General features: G+C 32.5%; 1 protein-coding gene across 1 annotated transcript in view; it reads right to left on the reverse strand.

Annotated features, from left to right (window-relative positions):
• Positions 1-1292: 1292 nt before the first annotated feature.
• The window catches only part of LOC149782416 (contactin-4-like), a 52029-nt gene continuing 26845 nt past the window's right edge, over positions 1293-26476 (reverse strand). The window contains exons 7-15 of the mRNA XM_089935135.1: positions 23737-24045; positions 18359-18703; positions 13638-13943; positions 9302-9442; positions 8525-8555; positions 5105-5214; positions 3624-3660; positions 3189-3289; positions 1293-2160 (exon numbers count right to left, since the gene is read on the reverse strand). Of these exons, the coding sequence (XP_089791261.1) occupies positions 2108-2160; positions 3189-3289; positions 3624-3660; positions 5105-5214; positions 8525-8555; positions 9302-9442; positions 13638-13943; positions 18359-18703; positions 23737-24045 (1433 nt within the window). The 3' untranslated portion in view covers positions 1293-2107. The remainder of the gene's footprint in view (positions 2161-3188; positions 3290-3623; positions 3661-5104; positions 5215-8524; positions 8556-9301; positions 9443-13637; positions 13944-18358; positions 18704-23736; positions 24046-26476) is intronic.

The raw sequence follows: 26476 nt of genomic DNA on the forward strand, positions 1-26476 counted from the left end.
CATACAACAAATACTGAATATCTTACATAATCCTTGTGATTCTTGGTAAGATTAAGGTGAGTGGAACACGTATATATATGGCAAAAATGTTATTATTCATGTCTGTGTGTGCTTTTAGGATTGTAAACCTAGCTCTAACACTTTTTCAGTCGCATTGCTACAATGTCTGCAGTGTGGCAGTTTGTAGTGATGTCTACCACTGGGACATCATGCCACAGACATGTAGCACAATGTCCCACCCACTCACACTATCCATCCAGACCTAAGACTAATCTCTTAAAGTGGAGCACCTAGCGAGGCAGCTGTTAGTACCGTTTTGCAAGTCTTTGGTATGACTCGGTTGTGATTCGTACCCACAACCTGCTGCATCTGAGGCAGATGTTCTAACCACAAGCTCACCAGACTGGTCACTTTTATTCAAGTTTATTCATTCTATCATGAGCTCAAACCGTGAATATCTATCTTTGGAGCATTTCACAGTGCTAACTCTAACATACATGTGGATTCTCCAGCCTATAATGTGTTCATGCTGTCACTCAAACAACTCCTTATAAAAGTAAGTTACATACTGATATTCCGTAAACATAAAACTATCCGTCCATAGTGAAACAAATAATGAACACATGTTCAAGTACGGGGCCCCGAGTGGCCGAGTGGTCTAAAGCGCTCTCCGTTCCGGATCACTGCTATCTCACCTCTGTCTGCATAGGTTTGAGTTTAGGATTAGGCCAATGTGGGTATGTGAGTTATCTTGCCAGTAGCTTCTCAAGGGTCGGTGGTTCTTTCCAGTGTTTTCCCAGGTTCTTCCTCCACCATTAATACTGGCCGCCATGTATAGCCTATCGTGTGCTGAAAAATGGCGTTAAACCCTACAACAGCAACAACAACATGTTCAAGTACAGTTCATAGAAGAAGAAAAAAAAAATTCTTTCCTCAGAGAGAAAATTATAAATGTTAATTTGGATTTATACAATAAATGGGAATGCGTTTTGTACTTATATTTAGTAACAGGTATGCTATTATTTTACCTATGCCATGTTTTCAGTACATTAGTAAATCTTTTGTGTAGAGTCTCTCTTAATAACACTCTCTCTCTCAATCCTGATAGATACAAGATAGTGTTTGTTTTACATTTTTAATAGTTTACCTATTTTTGTGTATATGACATTATTTGTGTCACATATGTGTTTCTTATTCTACGGCTGGCATCAGACGTGTCTCACATTTGTGACCAAAATATGTCTGGTATATTGAACTTTACAAATAAAATTAGTCTCACAGCTACAGTAAAACAGTGGATTAATAATGACAATTCAGTGTTCAACCATTTGATAATGGGTTATTAATATTTATATTGTCAACTTCCTTAAACTGTCAAAATGATTAATTCAGGGCACACTAGAAGCACTCATGATAAATTAATTCCTCCAGAATTCTACATTTGACAATTTCGCATTTGGATATATAAGGCATAATGTAAAAGTTTAGAAAAAGTATATATGAATGAAAGAAGAATTAGGAGGCTGAAACAAACTTTTTTTAGAGACTATGTAGATAAAAGTTCATCAAGCAACATAATTATATGGTGTTAGCATCATTGTGTTTATTAAAAAAAACATTACTAGTTTGTATGTATATTTTACTTCAAATCACTTTAAGAACCTACTCATTAGCAAAAGAAATGATAGTCAAAAATGAACAAATTATTTTATTGCCATTGATCTAGTTATTACGCCACTGAGATGGTTATAATGAAACTCATGTTGTTATATCTGCAATTTATTTATGGGTATGAATTCATTATATGACTCGTTATATGACTTGGCTAATTACAATAATTTCAATATTAATATAAGCATTAAAACTAAACAACAATTAAGGAGTTACAAGTGTCTTCCCTCACTGATAATTCATGAAAAGGCTTAGATATGCATGCAAAATATAAAAAAAATACAAAATGTAAGACACATCAAATATTGCATCAGTAATGTCAATGAATATCCACTGTGTGCAACTTACTTCATAATCTGTGTTAATGACATCACTTATTAGGCAATAAACATAAAACAATGTCTTCAATGAATCTCTCCTAAGTTGGTTTTGATACTCAACAGTTCTCAGGCCTTGTTACACATGTATTTTCATAAATTTCTTTGGAATCTGTAAATAAGAGATAATGTATATAACCCTAGATTTATACTAATAAACAACTATATAAATCAGTGTATTCAAACTAATACATTTTGATAAGAATATAAGTGCTTTTAGGAAACAAAGAAAAAAACAGGGTGAAATGAAATATGGTTTGATAATAATTATCATTACATAATAACTAATAATCATGGACATCATACAGAGTTGTGACAAACATATCATTAACACATCCTCAGTTAAGTAATTTTAAATAATGCCTACAACCTTAAAAAAAAAATATTTTTTAAAGTTTAACTTACAGACGTATGTTTGTCACAGCATTTTCCGTTTAAAGAAGATATGGGGCTGATATCAAACTTGTCTCTGTGTAAATTAAAGTAACACTATCTATCTAATACTGAACTGAAGTTTTACATCTCTTCTACTGACAAAGGTCAACATGAATTTGACATTTGTAATTACTATATAACCTTTAGAAAGATAGTTTTCACTGACTACAGAAAACTTAAATTGCAAAAGTCATTTCACTTAAACAGATATGCAACATAATCAAACTTTTGTTTGCACTGAATGGTTATCATTGATACATTAAATTGGAAGCATTTACTGATTATACTAATATGGACACAGTCAATATATATGATCAAAACACTGTTCATTGATAGTTCCAAATTAGACAGCCTTGTGTAGTTTACACATTTTTTGCATACTTAGTGAAATAAATATGAATAAAATTAGACAATGCCATATAAATTGGCAAACCAAAATGAGATCAATTTCCATTAATATCTGATGTACAAGAAAACAGAAGAATATCTAGCATTGATATTTGGAAAACATTACAACAGACTGATACATCTGCCTCCTGTAGATAATTATATAAACTATGTCAAACGTCAAATACTGCCACTGTTTTTTTAGACCTACAGTAGGGAATCATGTAAGATTCCACAATCATATGAATATAATTAGTCTTTATTACTTCTGGGGCAGTTGAGTCCAAGAAAATTGAAATAAATTACTGATGAAGTTACCTTTGGATGTTTTGGGAATCTTCAGTGAGCTATACATCTGGGTGTCACTGTTAGCATAGGGGTGCAATTTTTCATAGGAATCACTTTCAGGCGACCTTAAGCTGTAAATTGAAATATTATTAGATATTTAAAATATAAGAGTGCTGAAAAGGTTAAAACAAAGTGCTCAATTGTTTACTTTTACAAACATTTAACTACCTGAATATGTAGGTTCAGCTAAAGACTGCTTCTCTCTTGCCAGTGATCACTCCTGTGACATATTTATATATCTAAGTTTAAAAATAACATTCAATATTAAAAGACAAAATGCGATACTGATTTCTTAATTGATGAATCAATTTATACTATCAATCATACAATTAATATTTGAAGATTATACACATGCAAATATTAATGTATCGTCTCTTATGTAATATTCCAATGATGTTCCAATACCTTTTATCGACATTTCTGTTTTCTTCTAATGTGATACCTGAGGAGAAATGGGAAGTGTGAGTTATAGCATCATAAAATAAGTGAAATACTTCACTCCAATAATCAGAATATTTTGTATATTGCTTTAGCCAAAGAGACAAATAAATAATGGAAATGAGATCAAAAAGACCTCACCAAATAGCATTAACTTTCATTTATATCAAATGGGTAACCAAAATTTTTAATTAAGTGACGAAAGTCTTACATTTTAATAATATACGAGAGCTGTATTTTCTCTGTTCTGAAAGCTAACTTGTTAAAAACACTTTTTGCTTTTTTAGCAGTTTACAAATTATAATACATTTGCATCATATCTAAAACCACAGAGTAAATAATAGAGAATGGAACAACTACACTATCAATATGTATATTATATATTATAATATGTATCATGCATATTCTGTATTTTACTCTCTCTTTCCCTCCCTCCCCCTACCTGCCTATCTCTCATATTATATGCTTCATTCATGTTGGGGAAAGGCTGAACCTCAGTAGGTGAACTCATTCCCCCATCCCAGCTGTTTCATTACCATTATAATCAAATAAGTGTAAACTTAAAATAAAAAATACAACATAAAAAGATATTAAATAAATGAATTCAATAAACAATTTGTTTTCTTCAGAAAGACATTATTCACCATTTCCAATTATTTGTCTGCCTTTGCAGCTTTCAATGAATTACTAACATACATCACCCTAAGAGATCCATTAAGAAAATTTCACCTTTGTATAAGGTTAGAGTGTTTCATGATCACAGTTAATTATTTAGTGATACAATTCATTCATTGTGCTGAATGATTAAGTTAGTCCCTAGGTGTTTACAAAAATTTCCAAATTCTGATTAATTAAAACAGCCAAGAGAGTTCCAGGAGGAGCAATTATTTATTATGAGTGTTAATCACGAATGTGATAGGATTCTTTGTCACATGACAATGTAAATTTTCATTTAGAAGGATGGAATTATACAAGGATAAATTTATCATGTTAAGAATGTATTAACATAGCTTAATAATTTAAAGGTTCAAACTTTATAAGCTTTGAATGCCATCTTTCTAAGAAACCATTCAAACTTTATAAGCTTTGAGTGCCACCGTTCTAAGAAACCATTCAAACTTTATAAGCTTTGAGTGCCATCTTTCTAAGAAACCATTCAAACTTTATAAGCTTTGAGTGCCACCGTTCTAAGAAACCATTCAAACTGTATAAGCTTTGAGTGCCATCTTTCTAAGAAACCATTCAAACTTTTTAAGCTTTGAGTACCATCTTTCTACGAAACCATTCAAACATTATAAGCTTTGAGTGCCATTTTTCTATGACACCATTCAAACTTTATAAGCTTTGAGTGCCATCTTTCTATGAAACCATTCAGAACACATGACTTGAGCTGACTGTTCAGACATTTATACAACTAATGGCAAAATCTATCACATATGTTTATTTACCATTAAGTTGTAGGTATTGGCTTGCTTCAGTTTCTTTGAAATGCAGTCCCTCATACTCTTTTCCACTGTCTCCATCTTGTTTGACAGAACTGGAGTTGGCATGATTTCTTCTTGTGATTGAAATGAAACACATGTCTTATATGCAATTTTTTGTATAAATAAGGACGAATGTTTCAAGCTTAGACTAAAATAAATCTACAAAATAAAGATTTTACTATACTGACCTTTGTGGTTTTCATATCTTTAATGCATGGGCTTTATGAAAGGTAGTTATTCAAGGTAAAATAAAAGTATACACCTCTATAAGACTTGTAATGTTAACATTTTTGTATAGTATATCATTTTTCCATTTAGAACTTTTATGTGACCCATGCCCTGTGTGATCCAAATTTAGAGCAATATCTTACATAATATTTCATATCTATTTTAGAGGTATAGGCAGGTTTTCTAAATATTGTTTTTACATTTACCACATATTTTATATTTTAATTAGTTTTAAAAGTCTTGCTTTATTGTCAAATCAAATATCTGTTGTGTATATGTTTTAGGATTCTCTAAGGAAACATTTGTTTAGTTCACTGCTCATGAAAACGTTTGGATTTTTTACACTATACTTTCAACAAGATTTTGTATTTTTATATAATATTTGTGCTTTTGCTTTGACTTCTTGTTTGATATTTGTATTTAAATCATGTACTTATTGAAGCCTAGCTAATTGGGTATGTAGGTGTCTTGATCCTTCTCTTTGAAATGACCCACCCACCCCTTAATTAACAAAATATATGTGTTACCTTGATGTAACCATCTATGCCAATGTGACCAATAAACTCAATATTGTTCATTTATTAAAAACACAACTGTACAGTAAGAGGACCTTGTTTAACAGAGAACGTGTTTTTAACAAACGGAGAAGAGGAAGGTCAATGGATAATTTGATACACATGGAAATAAAACTGTATGTGTTAATGGGTTGTATACGTAGCTTTTAACACAGTTCCAGTATTCAGTGTGTGAATTGTGTATAGCTGAATATATGAGGGAAGGCTTAATCTGAATGAATGGTCAACAAAGAAATTAAATTCCTGTCAGCAGCAAATAAAATGATTCCTCATGATGTAGGATAATTGAACCAGTCAATTGATTTCAAAGTTCAAGCAGAAAGTTATTTTTCTCAATTGATGGAAGCTGATGGTATATCCTGATATTACATTCAATTGTCTCAGTTTCTGGTAAAGTTGTCTATGGAACATGTAACAAATTTCCAACTACTAACCGAACTATAACCTGAAAATGATCTTTTGATTATTTCGCTTGCTGTTTGATTTATTTTAAACATGCACCTTGAAATTTACCCTGAAGATGCAGCTAGATCATTATCAGAAGATGCATTGAAAATTTGTCCAATGGTAGTGTCACATACACCTTTGCATGGACAATTATGATATCACCACATTTCCTTTCTTTCTGTTATGTTGTCTATATTGTAAAGATAGCCTTCAAAAACCAAAATTCTTTTTTCCTTTTGTGATCCAAGAAAGTCAAGAGACATACTGAATATTTTGCTGTTGATAAATTAAACAGATTTAATATCGCAAAGCTTAAATACTATCTCTTTCAAAAACCAACGTAATGAATAATTAATAACCAATTCAAAGATTATATGTATTTCAGCTACTCACAACTTGAAGACTAATGGCTGATACAAATATATAAAAGTAAACTGTTTCATTGAACATGTGTAAAAGTTTTAATAATACCCAGTAACAACTGATGGATTAGGGAAAAGCTTTAACTTAGGAAAGTTTCTATTGCAAAACATAGTAATGGGTCTTATTTGGTAACTGTAAATAAGGTACATAATTATATCAGCAGTTCTTTACTTTATTGCTGCATTTCACACAGTCTTTCCTTATGTCTATCAAAGAATGAGGCTAAACTTCAAAAGGATTATGTCTTATTGAGTAGATATTAAGATATCACTTTATTATGTGTGTTGTGTTGGTATTATATGGCAATTACTATTATTCAGTAATATTAATCTGGATCAGAAGAAAGTTTTAAAAATATGTATGTCTGAGCATGTGTTTGTGTGATTTGGATTTTTAATGTAGCTTTAACAATTTCTCAGTCATATCGCTATGATGTCTGCAGTTTGACAGTTTAAAGTGATGTCTAGCATTGGGGCATAATGCTGCAGACATGTAGCATGATGTCCCACCCAGTCACATTATTCTAACACCAGGCCAACCAATCCTAACACTAACCTCTTTATGCTGAGCGCATGGCAAAGCAGCTTTTAGTACCATTTTTATAAGTCATTTATTTCTTTAAAATACTAACTTACATGTATAGTCTTACATTTCACCAGGTTAAATGTGTAGACCTTCCATTGTTTACTACTTGCAAGTAACGTTGTATTATTTAGGTGTGTAGATCCTTGAAATCTGATGGTGGAAGGAAGGACACATTTATTTAGAAACAGGTTAGTTAAGAAAACAAAACAAGTGTAGACTGAAATAGCTTAATTTAATCAATGTAACATTTTTGGGTGTAACACCATTTTAGCCCATAATGGGCAATTCATGTAGGTATATGGTATAAAAGTATTTGCCTACATTTACACACCTAAATCCCTAAAGAATCTATTCGAATGTCATAAGTACTATAGGTAAATCACCAATATAAACAGCATGACAGCGCATATCAAAGCCATTGGATTAGAATTGATCACGTTTTCATTTTCACCATGATCCTTCTGTCAATGTATGCTTCATATTCCAACAAATTAAAAAGAACCTGTTAGAAAATATATGAAATATTTACAATTAATGTCTTCAATGGTTAAATACAGTCAAGAGGTTTGCCTGAATTGATGGAGCTATTCAGGTTTCTTTTAATACAGCTAAGTGATACATATGAGTGTGAATCTGTTGGAAAAATTGCTTTAGACATATAAAACAAAACTTCAGTTTTGATTAGTATTATACAACCATACAAATGTTTCATATTGTAACACCTTAATAAATTGTAATTAAAATTTGCCCTGATGCTATGTATTGTTCCAAACATAATAAGTCTAACGTACATTGGCAAAATACAACTGTATACTTTGCAATTTAACATTTGGTCAATTTAGGTCATTATTCATTCAATTAACCCCAATTACAACCCTTTTGAAGTTCTACCTGGTATTATTATATTTTGGTTATTATTAATAAAGAGACAATGGATTATCAAGGGTATAATTTATAGCTAGGTACATCCCTATACATTAAAAAAATGGCACTCTTACTCATGCATTTGCATGTCAGTACCAATATAGTTCCCATTTTAACACCATAGTCATGCAGCAATGTGTGATATCCACATTTTAAAAACTGACTAGTTTCGGACTTAATGATGTCTCAACATGAATCTCACCTTTTTTCATGCTCCCTCAATACATCATTGCCTGAAATTGAAATCAATAATTCTTTCAGGTATATTATCCTTTTTTAATTTCCAAAAAGTTACAAGTAGACCTTATGTGACCAGAGACTCAATTTAGAAATGCAATAACATAATCTTAGAAATGTATTAAATATAGTACATTATGTGTATTGTGTGCATATTAGCATTAAAGTACATGGTTTTTCAGAGCTAAATCTTCTCCTATGAAAAGTTTTATTACTTGTAATATAGATATTGCTTTTATTGTGTTTATAAAGAGCTCTTTGAAATGTTAAAGAAAAATTCTTTATATTAATGGACAATAACGGATGTCAATGTCTGAGTGTAAACAGTTAATAATATTTGCAAGGTGCAATTGAAAGACAGAAGACATAAATAAAATGGACAGAATGGAAAATACACATATTTACACGGGAAACTTAAAAGACAAAATGTACAATTGTAATAGATCCCATACATACATGTATTAGATAATTATAGACCATATTACACATAGATAATATACAATGATAATGGGTTGTCACTGAATATGAAATAGGCCAAGTATCATATCGACAAATGAAGATGATTCAATGTTCAATATACAACAGAGTTAAAAGTTTACTGCTAGTTAATCAAATTTCAAACATATAAAAAGGGATGAGAATAGTCAATGATATAACTCGTGTCTGTTTATTTTCTTCACTTATCTGCACATGCATTTAAAATGATACATTTTGAGATACTGATAATGATAATCTTCCTTACCATGTTCACTTTGTGTTTTATGTCGATTTCTTCTCCAAAGAAATATGCCTATTCCTATGACAAAGATACAGACAATTCCAGCACTTATGCCTCCGGCTATCCCAGCAACTGGCAAGCCAAGGCTTTCAGATGTACTTGGTACTGCAATAAGAACAACAGTAATTTAAATTACATTTATCATAGTGTAGACTTTGTCCAGTTGGTCACTGAGAAAAGTAATTTGATTCCTTTAGTAAGATCCCAAATAATCACAGCATTCCTTGGTCAATGTTTAGTAGAATGCGTTGCAAATTGAGTTCACTTTAATAAAGACTATAAATTAAATAATTGCTGATGCTTAACAAAGTCACTGATCTTTATGTCCTGCACCATGACAAAACACTAGTTTCCCTATGCCTACATTATGATCCTGAAATAGTTCAAGAACCAGCTTGTATAATAAGGCTTAGGAATAGGTGTGCACACTTCAAAATGAAAGCCTGGTTTACCACTTGCTTACCTTGTCATGATCAAATGAGTCAATGTACATGACAGACCTATGATGAAATGGGAACCAAAGAAGGTTACAAATCTCACCGTTTAATTTAAGGGGCTGGGGGTGAAATTTTCTTTGAAGGTGGCATATGTTGTTTTCATGTACCTAAAATCATTATTGTTTTCAACTAACAAAAGGGATATAGTAAGTAATTTTTTAACATATTTAAGGGCCATTGTACTATTTTTAAAGACATTTCCATGTTCACTCTAAACATTAGGTAATCAGTCTCTACTTTGGCTTATGTTTTTAATACATAAGCTGATACTTTGCCTGCCTGTACAGACAAGTTTAATAAATAATGGCTTATTACTGAAAGTATTGAATTGGGATGAATTTGTATCTCTCCTCACATATCACCTTTTTATCAGATATTTTTTTTAAATTAAGATTTCAAACACAGTATCACTAAAGGCTGCTGTGACTAAAATAAGATTTTTTCCTGCCATCTAGCTACCATATGGTTTGACACCCTCTCTCACTATTTAAATAATCTGCTTTGTTTTCAAACTTGTGTGTGTGTGAGTGACAGAGTGGAATGTTTTAACTACATGTATAGTGAGGCTTGCATACAGTGAGCACACGTAAGATAGGAAATGTTTATACATTGATGTGCTCTCACCTCATCTATGCATCATAACACAAAAGTTTAATGTACATCCACAGAACAGTTACACTCAATACACTCCAATTAGTGAGAAGCAATAATTTGGTTAGGAAACTCCTGGACATTCACTGGTTTGCAGAAAGTAGATGACTGTTATATACATGTTTTTAATAGGAAATTTGTCAGGGGGAAGTAATAATGCTGTTGCAAGTAGTTGGTAGCTGGGACAGGTTTGACTAAGATATATATATATATATAATTGTAAACTTTATAAGTATAAATGTAATATTTTCAGAAGCCAAATCACTTTGATTCTGTCTTTATAAATGGAAAATTACAAAACAAAAACAAACAAGACAAACAATATTGTATGCCTATGTTTTGTTGAAAGCATATTTGTATGCTGATATGTCATATGTGCTATAAAAAGTACACATATTCTGAAATAATGGGTACTACAAAATATGTCACGGAACTATAACCAACTGGTTTTCTTGTGTATTTGCATTCTGGATTAAAACCATTGAAAATAAAAGACATGAACAAATGCAATCTAAATTGGGTGTAATGTACTTATCAGTAGCAGCCTTAACATAACGTAAATGACCCAATTTCCATAGTGCTGGAAAAAAGAATGTTATCATGTCACATCCATATTACATAGTCCTGAAAATAAGAAATAAGAAATACAAAAAGATAAAATGAAATAAAATATAGAAAATAAGAAAATAAGAAATAATAATATCAGTAGATTAATATAATGACGAGGCATATGTGACGTTTCAAAATTCAATAATTTCAACTTTACTTTTATTACAGTATAATGAAAAGCATACATGATATAAAACTTTGATAGCTTGAGCTCCATTAACAGGTTAAGCATGTGTGATGCTATAAATAACTAGGATAGAAATATCTGCAGAAAGGAAACAATCTGATGGGAATAACATGAAATAATATTCAAATTCAGGATTTACCTGATGCAAGTTGAAACTTAATAAAACAGTATATATATATATATATATATATATATATATATATATATAAATAACTATGCTCTACTCTCTCATTTTATTATAATTTAACAGCAATATTTTTGAAACTCTACAAAATGAAAAATGGTCTAAAGAAAGTGGGTTAAAGTCTTTACAGATATAGCTGTTACACATTTTGTTTCTGTTGAGGACCATAGGCTCAGGCCTTTTGTTATTATAACATATAATCTGATGATCCCAGAAATGTGTACCTTCAACAACCACTGCTCCAAGTTTTTTCAAAAAATTCTGATGATGATTGGACAAGTTTTAATTTTCTTCAAATTTTCAAGGACAACGGCATAGGTAACAGGGGGTGTTTTGAATGTAGATGGTCTAGAAGGTCTGGGTCTTTGTTGTTTATGAATCTGAAGTGAAAGTGACCTTCATCCTAGGCTCTTTGTTGTGTAATAGGTCAGGTGACAGTTTGTATATAAGATGCAGGCTAGGCAATTATGTATTCCTTTCTTAATATCAGTCTGTAGAATCACATATATTCTCTTCAGTTATAATTTGAGAGGATTTATTGAAGTAAATTAGTCACTGGAAAAGTGCTCATTAACTTTTGAAGTAGACCACTATCATAGGATTACTGAGGATTCATTGAAAGACATTTTTGGTTATATCACTGTGATGTATCAAGACTGTAAATCAGGATATTCAAGATTACTGGAATTCATTCGGAACATTCTGTTCTTTTGAACTTGTGATAGAACAAGTATGTTTATTTGTGATTTAGTTCACAATCATGTACATTCATTTTAAATTTCCACTGTGCATTCTTGGGAAATGCGTTGCTGAATGCTTGTCAAATGTTACAAAAACTTGTTGGGTTCGCTTCTTTTACTTAGTTTAAGACCATAGAATCATCATACATAGAAAAAACTCGTCATCCATTTTTTAGAGTTAAAATTCTTTTATTGATTGTTCTATTTTTAGTATCAGTTACCATATTGGGCTTTAGACTTTGGCATAATTTAAACAAATTTTAAAGGTACTTATGCCATGATGTATTCTGTGAAGAATAGTCTCTTTCTGCTCAGGATTTTGAACAAAAGCGAAATGATTTAAAGACTTTATGATGTTTAATATCAACAGCCACATTTGGTGCAGGTGGGAAATATTTAAAATATTTATGTACATTTGGAAGATATTTATGCATGATGCTTCTGTCATATTCAATTTAGTATTCGTATTCCTTCTGAAAGATCTGCATAAAGGCTTTATACTTTCTAAGGAACTGTGGGATGGTGGATTGGCAAATATTATATAATCTTGAAAGGTACAATGCCAGACTGCTCAAAGGCAGAACTGATGAAATCAGTCAAGTAACATAGCTTTGAGAAGGAACTTTAATAAGATGTATGGATGGAAGATGCTCAGTGGATGCAGGATCATACTTTCTTGGCCTTAGGATGATAACTAAGTAATGAAGCCAATCAAAAATAACACTAGTTGATAAATTTTTCATTGTTTAACCAATATTTGATCTTCAATGTCAATCGGCAGATTTAGTCAATGATTTATGGTACAAGTTAAGCTCCATAAATTTGTACAAATTAGTAATAATGATGAGAGTTATTAGACATGTTTTCTTTCTTCACTTAATGAATGACATGATTTTACTAGTATGCGTACTTTTGGGATTTAATTTAACTTCTCCTAAACTGTACAAAAAATTAAGTGAATCCATGAAAAATGCATGCTATATTATCCTGTCTAATTGTCAATTATTCATTAAGTTCCTTAAATACTGAGGAAATTGTCCCTTTTATCAAATGGAGAGAGGAATATCTTAGCATACGTTTTAGTTCTGAGGTTGACTGAACAAACATTTCTCCCATAAACACAGCATTTTCCCATAGAACATGCTAGTTCTCTTACAGTAACATATTTTGATGCAGATACTGCAGTATGAAGTGACCAAATATTGTCTGGTTTCTATATAGTTTTCAATAGCAAAACCCAATAGTTTAATATTTATCTTTAACAAAATAAACACCTAGTATATCAAAACCAATACACACTTGCGGTCAAACTCTCCCGTGCAAACTCTCATCGACACTTGCCATGGAATAGCTAGTATTTCATGGATTAAGTAACATAATGTCATATTCTGTGAAGGTGACAAAGAAATAAAATAAAGAAATCAAATCACACCTGTCTTAGTTGTCTCATTGACTGTTGAAGATACCTGCGATCGATTATAAACATTCTCTGAGTAAATCCTAAATTCATATTTAGTACCATCCTTGAGATCAGTAATTGATGTATTCAGGGTGACATACTGTACACGTCCTCTTGGTTCTAACTTATTCAGCCAATTGGTCTTTCCATCCTCCCTGTACTCAATGACAAAGGTTTGTGAGGCTCCACCATGGAATCCTGCTTGCCATGTCAGCTGTAGACTATGAGTAGTGACACTGCCAGGAACAACACCAAGGTTGACTGGTGTCTCTGGAGAACCTTGTAAAAGAAACCATTCATCCCCACACATTTAAATGTGTAAATGATATTCAGATTGACAATAATATATTTAATATGTATCTATCACTCTAAACCCCTGATATTATAAAAGTCACAAAACCTGGATCAATAAATTCTACATTTGTAAACTGGCAGGAAACATTGTGCTTCTAGCCCTAACCCCTCCCTTCACTCCAATCCATTTGACCCAATTTAGCGTCGGGGTGAATAGATCTAAGAGGTAAAAAAAATGTAATAAATGCCACAACATGTTTAAAATCAAAATTTTATATAAAATGACAAGAAATATAGCACAAATGTTCAGACTTTAAAGACTAATCAATACTAAGTACCAGGTTATGTGCTTACTTCACAGACGTAACATGGCAACAATCTACAATGACACATATTACAATACATGACCTTATTGGGCAACACAGATGAATCAAGATGTGCAAATGAACTTGAATCTGGTTTAACACAGATTTATTATGTGACATAGCTTTGTTATGCATTCGTTTTATAACAGACAATCTTCAGTTTGATGACATACTTGATAATATTACAAGAAGGAAAAAATCAGCAATATACCACTAGAAAACAAGAACAATGTTGGAGAAAGCTCTATTTCTTCAGAACCAAAAATCATGCAATGACCATTGATGGTATTAAGAAATGTGACTTCGATAAATAAAACAAATTAACAAAAACTGTCAAAGTAATTAATTAATATCATCATATACAGAGCATTTCTGTACATTGTGATCTATGCCATAGTGAATAAAGCAGCAACTACAGTGCTTAACCTGGACGGAATATCTACATAGCATTTGGGGGAATTGGGATAATGAATCAATGTGCATCTTGAGGTGAAATGATGCTGGTCCAAAATGTGGAAAATTGCATTCAAATACATTTTCACATATGGTCTGTGTGGCACCAATCACAGAATACTGTATCCTGGATTTAGATTTTCTAAAACAATTTGAAATCTTCACAACTAGGGAAGGACATTGTTATCACTGGCAATGTATGGATCTCTGCAAAGGTCAAAATAATACAGTTTGTTGGTCTCAGATGGACTACACATCCTAGCAACAATGAGAAAGGCCCATGACACCAGTACATCACATTATCTCTCTGATGCAATCCTTGATGATATTGTTCAAGAGGATGAAGAAGAACAAGTCTGCCTAGTGAATATCTAGTTTGGTGTGGGGGCATACTTTACTCTTTCCCAGATGAAAAGTAAAATAAGGCATATATGGTGAGAAATCATCTATTGCCTTAAGTCCAAGCTGTAACTCCTATCAGACCCATGCACACTATTCCTCAGTCCTTTTTGGGGAAATTCTTAGCTAACAGGACATCAGTGTGACCGGATGAATGGAATCTGGCAATAGTAACAGGTAAGTAATACATTATCAAAATTAGTTTAATCAAAGGCCATTCTAATATCAGCAATACATAATCTGTTACTACTGAATACACTAATGATCTGTGATGGAGAGCGCTTTAGACCACTCAGCCACTCGGGGCCCCAACTGTCAAAGCAAACAAGATTATCACATTTTTTAGCACTATTAGTCCATTATTCATTGCTATTTTATTCTTCCTTCTAAACTGTTGTGTCCCCCCAAATTTAAATGAGGGAGATAAAGTAAACCCTGCCCTGGGGATACGATGTGCAATACTGGCTTAGTGTTTAAGTTACAGCCACTTAAAGTAAAATTTGTTCTGAAAAGCAGTAATTAGTTGTAATGTGTCTGATATCTGAGTTAACTGGATTCTTATGATTACTTCATTTTTCTAATGGTCTATGCTAATTGTGTTCTTGATTTGCATTGTTTATTTTTAATCTGACAATATATGCCTACTTTTATGATTGTTGTCACTGCAGGTATAATGCCATTTTTCAGCACAGGATAGGCTATACATGGCAGCCAAAATAACTGGCAAAAGAAGAACCAGGGGAAACCACATTGGAACTGCAGACTGCAGAGACATTTTAAAGGTTTCTAACTTAGGCTTGAAAATTTTAAGAGTCCCATCATGAACAGAAACTTTCTAAAGGTTTCTAAATTTGGCTTGGTAAGTTGAGGAGTCCCATCATGAACAGACTTTTAAAGGTTTGTAAGTTAAGAGTCCAATCACACACAGTTCATAATAAGGAATAATTCCTGAAGATGCTGAATAGTGATTAATTTAAGAAACATGGACAAAAAATGATTTCCTGGTAATCAATCCATTTAGAAAAAATTTTTGATGAAAAGCTTGTTTGGTGCCTCAATCAGGTTTTCGAGTATAATTTGTGCTGATCTTTGTTTTGTAGTCTTGAAAGTCAGTCAATAATGTGTTGGAACAATTTCCCCAAATGGTAACCAAATAGCCTTAACATGACAAAATATAAGCATTATAACAGCGAATCCTTATAGCCACAGAAAGATATTTATCTTATAATAACAGTAATGGAATTTTTAGAATTTACCACTTTATGTACATTATCAGCTAGGTCATTCACTGTAGAAATCTGTCCACATGGAATAATAAACAAGAATGACTTGCTACATTTTCAATTTCACATCATTTTATAGCTAAATCAATGTCTTTGTCTGTGATCCTGAAGTTGTTATCAGCAGATTTCTTTTTCCATTTATGTGCATATCATTTTACTGGCACCAATCTTTGACATTGTTTAATTTGCTAAATAAGTCCTGATATGACAACATTTATGAGAGATCAATCCTCAGTAATGAAGCATGTGAACATTTGAAACACCTGTAACAAAGGATAGATAATTTGTGAAGACAAAAAATAACAGAATTACAACCAGTATGAATTGTATAAGCATGCACCTGTATTTGAGCAGCATTGGATGCATAATGCATTATAATCAAAGGCTTAAAATAGATGTTACTGATCTACAAATATACAAGTGTACTGAATGAGAAAGGGAGCATTGTGAAATTTACACAATTTTAATGCTCTAGTTAAGGTATAGCTTAGAACTTATATAACTGCAGTTTGGTACTTATAGATGAGATGTACTTCTGAACCTTGAAAATCTACATGCTGGCATCAAATTGGACTTTTGAAAGAATACATCAGCTGTGTTGCAGAACTTATTTAAATCAGCAAGCAAGTCTAAAATAAAAGACACTCTTTTACCACTGCTGTCTTTGTATATATAAACAAATCGAAAAAGAAAATAGAAAAGTAGTTCAATCCACAAAGCACTTTGAGTGAATAAACAAAGACAAATACAAATGTTTCGTTAATGAAAAATATGTACATCAATTTATTTAAGAATGACTTACAATGGTATGTGAAGGCTAATATTCTCAAAACATAATGAAACTATCATACTTGAATATCCAAATTGCAGTTTTGTTCCAACCCTCACCCAAAATGACACTGACAAACTCCTGTAACAATCCAAACAATCCAGCTAGAGATAGTGGCTGGCAAACTATAAGATGTATCTTTCAGAGGAAGAAAAGAGTATGATCATAACCCTTTCTTTTATCTTTAGATTTAAACAGATCCATAAAGCTTGGTCATCTCAAGCAGAGTTAAGACTATGGCATGGAATGTCAGTGGGAACAAAAATGATGATCATCCCAAATAAAATGGACCTCAGTGGACATACCAGGTCAAAAAGGGGTGTTACAAATATCCTTACCTGTTGTTTATTCAACAGAATTAAAATGACATTACTATCATAGACATTTGCATTATGGATTTATTAAATGTTGTAATTAGCAGTCACTATTCCAGTATGGATTTATTAAAATTTGTAATAAACAGTCACTATGGATGTATTAAATATTGTAATAAGCAGTCAATATTCCAGTATTAAAACTCTAAATCTGCTAATGTTAAATCAGACTACCTCAGTTTTCTGGAGTTTCTGTCCACTATTAAGAACATGATTATTTTAGAGGATATGGCAAAATGGGAATGAGTCTAGTTCAAACTATATGAAACAAGAAAGTGAATATGTATTAAATCAATTAATAATTCCATAACCTGAGCTTATGTGATTATTATCAGCCTTCCATGTCACAAGTCTTTTGTACAGGGATCTGAATTCCTCATACTCAAGTAAGTGCTTATGTCTAAAATTTGTTTTACGTGTTTGAGTCTAAATTGTGTTCATCTGTTGGAGAAAACATAACTGTGAAAAATGTTGGTGTGATTCATTAGTAACACCAAAATAAAACTTAAGGAGTTTAGAGCTAGCTGATCTATAGCTCTTCAAAAGTGGCAATCATTATCTTTCAAAGAGAAAATAGACAAAAATAAATTTGAATGATATGAGCATGGTTTTCCTCCTGCTGCAATTATATTAACTCTTTTTGTGAATTTACATTAAATGACAGTTATATTCTGGGGTCACAATAAAGTATTATTACCTCTGGGTTTCAATTCTAGGGTTACAAATACTGGTTCACCAAATCCATTGTTGATTTCCACCTTGTAGGAAGTGAAATGTTCCTGATCAACATAAAATCCTTCAAGACTTGCTTTGTATCCTGGAAGACGAACTGTCTTTTGGTGATATTGAAGTTCCACTGTTACATTTGATAAATAGATCCCAAAGTTACTAGAATTCTGCAGCAGCTCCATCGTATCATTCTTATAAATATACCATGTAACAAGAGGCTGAGAGAGGCCAAGGTAGAACTCAATGTACATCTGGCCAGATTTTCCTGTCTCTACATCAAAATATCTGGCATTAGATGTAATTACTGCTTGATCTGTAAATATAATGCTTTGTTCTGAATTTCAATATACTAATGAAGAATGAAGGTATAATGCTCCTTTAAAATATCACTAATAATTTATGCTGTGTTTAACTCACATGTATCCCCAATGATTCGCTTAATTACAAATTCAATTAAGGTTTATAGCAGTGACATTGTTTGTGTGATTTACAATATTTATAAGTCCTGATATATAAGGCCCTCAAACCCAAAACTCAGTTTGCCACCAACAGTTATACCATTTTGTTGTTGGGGCTGTGATGTTATTAACATTCACAAGTCCCTTTTTGAAGTTAATCACTTGGATCATCTAAACATACAAAAACTTGAAAATCTTGATCATAAAAAGACCACACTTGTATCAAATAGTATACACTGACACTTAAAAGCATTTTAAAAGTGCCCCCTAGCTATTACAAATATATTGTACCATGCAGAATGCAAATTTAGACTCCAGTGACCTTGACCTATGTCTTGTGGGCTGGTTAAAATGAAACATCCTGCCTCTTGTATTATCTGTGAGCCTTTATTGACATAAAGATTCACTCAATCATCCTGAAAATAGTTCTCTGTATTGTAATCAAGAATTGAGATTCATCTAATCACTATGATTCACAAATCTGAAATTGACAGTGCTTCTCCTAATATTTCATCCTATTCCATGAAGCAGTATTAAATTCAGTTTGTGAAGGTTAATCTAATTTGAACAGCAACAGCCATATTTAATGGCAGATTGGTATTATTTACATGATTTTAAAAGCCCGGACTTGATTTCCCTTAAATTTGATCATTCAAAAGATTTTCTACTTTTAGTAGCTGCATCAATACTTAATGAGAATTTCTTTGTTTGTATAAATATGATATCCTTTTATGCCAGGCTGTTGTTGTCAAATTTGGTAAAATTCTTATCAGTGATTTCAGAGTAGTCCTATAAAAATTTTCTCTATTAGTTAGTAATGGTGGCTGTTGATGACAGCTATTGGCACAAACTTGAAAGGCTTCCATGTCATGATGATTTGTCAAATTCAGTCAAATTATTTTTAGTGGGTGTTTTGTTAAGCAATTTTAACAATTTTAAAATTTTAAGCAGTGGCAGCCATGCACAAATAATGATGATGATAATAATAATAATAATAAAGAGGACTTTGTATAGTACCTAATCTTTAGAAGCTCTAAGCGCTTTACAACATTAGACAACACCTGTAAGATAAAAAACATATAATGACATGATTACAAAAACAAACACCATGAAATTAGAAAACATAAAAAACATGCTGAGAATATTTAAGGTAGGAAACATTATTAGGTATTTAAGTTTGTTCTTGCAGTCAGAATAAGTGAGTTTTGAGAGCACTCTTGAATGGGATCACTGTGTCTTTGTGTCTAAGTTCAGTGGGCAATTCATTCCACATTGCTGGGCCCTGGTATGCAAAAGAACGCTGTCCATATGATTTTGTTTTCATAGTGGAAATAATGAGTATACGATTGTCGGAAGAGGAGCGTAAGTATCTTGCTGGTGTGTACAGATGGGTGAGGCCGGATAGGTATGTCGGACTACAGTCCGTCAGTGAAGCTTAGCACAGAGAACAAATTTTGTGTTTGATTCTGGATCAAATGGACAGCAATGTAGGGTACAGAGCAGCAGGGAGGTGTGCTCTGATCGTGGTACTCTAAGTATGATCCGAGCAGCTGTGTTTTCACCTTTTTGAAGTTTCTGGAGCAATTATTGAGATGAACCAGACATAACTGAGTTACAATAGTCCAGTCTTGAAAGTACTAATGAACATACAAGTGTTTTAGTGGCATCAACTGAATGATATTTGCAAATGGAGCTGATGCATCTCAGCTCAAGATATGCAGCCTTGCATATGTTCATGACATGTTGTTGCAATGTGAGACTACTGTCCAGAGTAACACCTAGGTTTTGTAATGATTGCATGGTTTTATTGTTGGTGTTGCTGGTATTTATTGTTTCAGGTAAAGGATATGAATGAGAAAGTCTTTGTATTGTGATAAGAATGGCCTCAGTTTTATCATCATTCATCTGCAGCTTGTTACATGTCATCCATGATTTCACATCAGAAATGCACCTCTCTACACCTTGGATGGTAGCATCAATTTCAGCTGGGGGGCTAGATATGTATATTTGGGTTTCATCAGCATACAATTGGTGAGACAAGCCATGCATTTAAGTTTTTTTTTGTAAAATTGTCAAATTATGTTGAAGTAACTTTAAAAAGAATTCATTTAAGGGTTTTACTTGTCTTAGTACTGCTGACCATATCTGATGGTGGATCTGCATTATTGGTACAAAGCTTCATGCCAGAATAATTTATGCCATCAATCGGGTTGAATCGTATTTAGATGACTTTATTAAGACATTGTAAACTGCAATTGTGAATAATATGTCACTATGGATGTAGGACCACAGCACAAGCTCACATGCCCAACAGTTGTAGGACTTGTATATGAAGTATAATATCACTAAGAGATAAACTGTCATAACTCCAGTGTCAAGAAAAAGCAAAAATGTACTTTCTCAGTTTTATGCTGAAAACTTTTAAAACCCAATATTTTCAGAAATATCATGGCCAAAATAATGAAAGATACAAATCTGAGGAAAACTTTGAGAGATTTCATTTAACCAAGGACATGAATCATATTCTTTTAATCACAACAAGGAAAATGAAAGCATGTAAATAAAGAATGGGGCTTGATCATGATGACCTGACCGACATATGCCTAAAAAAACAAATTCAAGTTTATGTTTGTTTTGTGTTTTATAGCACAGCTACAAATTTTAAATAGAAGGTAATTTAGTACAAAAGTAATTGGAATAAACATCCTTGCACATGGAGACACCACAATAGCCGCCCAAAAGACTGATACAGTCGTATCATTTGAAACCTGCATTCTTTCAATCTTTAATTTGGCTTGCCAAAAAATGTTGGTTAGTAAAAAGCTTTCTGTAAAAATGCCTAAAACTTTGTTTACAGTTTAGCTCTCAAAAATATTCAAACTTTTTTCTGCATTTATTAAAATCCAATTGATAACAAATATAGTATCATTCAGCAATAGTGTTATGTATATGAATATTTTTTTGTAACTCCTGGTACATGAATTTATCCAATTTTTGCAATTTTTATTCAAGGCTGTAAATTGAACATAATACACTTTTAGTTAGAAATGCCTACATGGCCAGAGTCTGTTAAGAGCTTAATAAAACATATGATCTATAAATTATATGCTTACATATGTGTTGACAATTACTAACAATAATCTTAATAATAGACTTAATGACATCTTTGGGTTAAGTTTTCATTGGCTGATGGGGTTTATATAGTTCTAGAATAATTAAGTAACTTCCCATTGGTTAGGTTAGGTCACATGAATAGGCATTTTCATGACAAAATGAGTGGTGAAATCAGTCACATGGGATATACTGTGTCATAATAGAAGGTGTTTATAAGGAGAGAACTGAGCAATCCAATTAATTACTATTTTGGAGTCATCCTCTTTTCTTGTGTTCCTATTGTAAGTCTGCAGACTGGTTTTATGTTGCATTTATATATTATTTGAGAGGAAAAGCCTTTGTTTCAACTGTTCAGTGGAAACAGAAAGTGCTTATTATTTGGACATTACTATTATTCTCAGATTGTTGTGAATTATTTGATGTATCTTGACAAAGTAATGATTCTTGGCAGACCAGTACATTTCTGGATCTGACATTTATTTGGATCTTTTCATTCTTTTGGCAATTCTGTCAAATTCAAATCTGTAACTTATGAAATAAATGGCCAAATGGTACAATATATAGAGAGTGGGAGAGGAGGGGTAAAGAAGAACATAACTGTAGACAAATAGTTATTGAACTAAGTAATTAGCTTTAACTTCGAAAAATCGGTTTCTATATTGAGGATCAGACTTTCAGCCATTGGGATTCCAGTGGAAATCCCCATTATTAATTGATACAAGGTGTTGGCATAAGGTCATGGGAGCCACTAAACATCCTGCATAGAACTCCAACCAAATCCTTCCCCCAACTTTCTTGACATAACATTTGTGTGCATGTGTTTTGATTAAATTAAATAGGACAGGACAGCAAAAAAAGTAAGGTTATGCCATCTAATTATGAAAATATTATGACTCAAATCAATTTCTAATTCATATTTTTGCACTTTACTGAAGATACACTTAACACAATATATCATTTTTAAGAAAAGGCAAAGGTTACACAGGTTACAGTGAACTTCTTTTCAGAGAAAGGTGTAGTGCTCCACATGATGCATCTAAATGCCAACTAATGAACAGCAATGTCCGAGACCTCAATCCAAACCTTAACTGAATAGTGACAAATGATGGATGGAAGGACACCATTCAACAATCCAGAATTGCTTTGTTAACTGAATCTATCATTTTCAAGATGCACGTTCCATTGCACTGCAGCTTATCTTGTAACTAAATAAAAACATTAACTCAAAGAATTTAAATATTTTAAATGTGGAAACTGTGTTATTCATTTAGAAATTATATGTATGTTATAAAAAGTTACCAAATGTAGTTGGGCAAACAATAGTTGAGAAACTATCACTACAGTAAAACTGCTATATATTGTGCAATATATCATTCACGCATTTCTTCTAAGGAAAGGACATTCACTACATTATCTGTAGCACAAGAAATTTGATGTTGATAATATACATTCCTTACTTGTCAACTGGATAAATGAAAATCTCTAAATTAAAACCACTACTTATTTTTCTTTTTGAACTTCTATTTTTGAAAAGTAATGGAATTCTAAGCTATGCAGAAAAACAAATATTATTTTCCTCAAAATTCAAAAAGATCTAAAAGGTTTGAAATTTAAATGTTTCATACGAATAAATAAAATAAAATTCATGATCTAGATTCTAAAAATGCTGATTCAAGATAATACACAGCTTTATAACTGCAAGAACTATGATACAACTACAACATTTCATATAAGACCTGTCAGGCTTCAAAATATGAATGTATGTAACACTCACCTGCAATCCATACAGACACCATGTCTTCCATGATTAATTGTCCTGTAGTGTAGTGTATGATCCCATTGTTGGCTTTACACACATAAAATCCAGTATCTTGGTAAGTCGCTCCTTCTATAGCAAATGATACCTCACTGCCTGAAATTCTTGTTAGCTCCAGTTCCCTGACTATAGTTCTGTTTTCATCAGGTGCCATGTGAGTCAATTTCGAAAATGTGTAGTTATTGGGTACACCAATTGCAGTACAGTTAATAACCACTCTGCCTCCTTTTGAAGTATTTGTTGCTTTCATTGTCAGAACTGGAGAGTCTGTAAGGCACAAGGTAGGTAACATGATGCCTATGGTGTACATGATGCTTAAACAATAAAATGTATTCATTCCACATGTGATCTGCAAATTGTAAATGTATAAATAATGAACTGTGAGTAAAGTAAAACAACCACCACCACACTGAGTTAAAACCTTTGACCTTAAGAATCCCCCACAAATTCTCTATAATATTTGTCATCTCAAATTAAATGTACTATGCAAAGAATATTTTTTTGTTTTTTTCCAGTGACCTTGACCTTTGAATAGGGATGCTAAAAATGTATGCCATGAAAATTACCGAGTCTAAATATGACAGACATGGAAAAGGGCAGACAAGGAAAATACATACACTGGACAATTTTCTTTTAGTTAATGTGCCAGTTATTTTCCATTGAATGCATTTTTTATTATTTCACTTGTCCTTCTTCTCCAGTGTTTGTATTTTCTAAAAGATAGCTGCCATTTTCTAATGCATGTCTGCAGAAATTGGTCTGTTATTGTCCACTGTCTGCAATTTCCAATGTTGTATTTGTCTTTTTTTTAAAATTGTAATTCATCTTCCATGTCAGCAATTTTCATGGCATGCAATTTTTGCATATCATTTTTGAAAACAAAATATATAGCCTTCTTTCTTATACAAAGTGGAAGGCATTTACAAAACTAAGTGAAGGTACACAGTCAAGAACTGACATTTGTATGCTGAAACCATGTTTCAATGTTCAGTGTTCATGCAGTGATCTAGTCATACGATCTTTGACGCCAAGTGCAAGCCACCTACAGTGTTCAGTCACCATCTAAGATGTACCAATTTTTGGAAAATATTTGCATTTCTATCAATGAACTTGACACTTAGAAGTTAAGTCCAGGTCTGTAAAGCAGAACTTACTTGTAGAAACCAATTTTCTTTTTGTTGCAGCTACTATACCCTGATTTTTGACCTTTTAACACAAAATTTGACATATTTCTTTCTAAGCTCAAATGTGTGCTAGTTATAAGTGTTGGTTACAATGGTAGTTTATGGTGAAGTTGAATTACTGTAAAGAAACAAACAAAAGCGCAGAAAGAAGATGTATGGATAGACAGACAAAGAGATGGATATCAAAACATATGTATGGATGGACAGACACAGAGATGGACATCAAAACATATGGATGGACAGACACAGAAATGGACATCAAAACATATGTATGGATGGACAGACACAGAAATGGACATCAAAACATATGTATGGATGGACAGACACAGAAATGGACATCAAAACATATGTATGGATGGACAGACACAGAGATGGACATCAAAACATATGGATGGACAGACACAGAGATGGACATCAAAACATATGTATGGATGGACAGACACAGAAATGGACATCAAAGCATATGGATGGACTGACACAGAAATGGACATCAAAACATGTATAGATGGACAGACACAGAGATGGACATCAAAACATATGGATGGACAGACACAGAAATGGACATGAAAGCATATGTATGGATGGACAGACAAAGAGAGGTATATCATAATACATTCCCTACATAATATCATGTCAGCCAGACCATCTATTGAAGAAAAATAGCTGTAGCAAGATTTATTGCAACATCTGCTCTTGTGACAATGCTGGAAGGTCACTATATTTACATTTAGGACTATGAACATATAGCAAGTAGCATTGTGAAATACCCATGTAAATAAGGTCATGCCTTCAACAACAGTAGCAATAACAAGATTAACTTGTAATACTGTCAGCAAGGCAATCATACTGGTGGTCTAAATGACACTACTTTCTTTTAGAACTACTTTACATGTGATAAGATGACTAGTACTGAAAAATCCTATTTCAATGTGATTATCCATGCAGGACAAGCAGCAATAACAATATTTTCCAATGTGTTGGAGGTCCAATTGGTTGTTTTCATTTAGGGACCAACCATTTAATGTTTATTGTGATGGTGGGGAGAGGTGGATGCGTGCATGGGATATTTTAATTTTTTTATATTTCCAAATTCAAATAGTTTGAATAAGTATTCATCTATGATGTGTCCAAAAGAAATGAATTACATCCATTATATCATTTTTAGAAAGATTATTTTGAGGTACAAATATCTTGGTTAGAAAGACAATCCTAGGCTCTCCCTCCACAATAAAAGCAAATGGTTAGTTCCTAAGACCAAGCTGCTATTAGACAAGATATCTTTATGAGAAACACCCCACATTGCAAGAAACATTTGTTCAGGAGAAATAGCTACATCAAAATTTTCAAAATCGCCAGCATTGCTGAGGTCCCAGTGTCACCAATTTCATCTGGGACCAACTATAAAAGAGTCTTAACAAAATGTCTTTTCATCAAAACCTAATATGCTGATGCAATCAACCATTCAAGTGTTGGAAGCCTAACAGGCACACTTTATAACATACTGCATATCACAA

This window comes from Sinohyriopsis cumingii, chromosome 15, assembly GCF_028554795.1.
Source record: "Sinohyriopsis cumingii isolate HCF-2022 chromosome 15, ASM2855479v2, whole genome shotgun sequence".
NCBI classification, from domain to species: Eukaryota; Metazoa; Mollusca; class Bivalvia; order Unionida; family Unionidae; genus Sinohyriopsis; species Sinohyriopsis cumingii.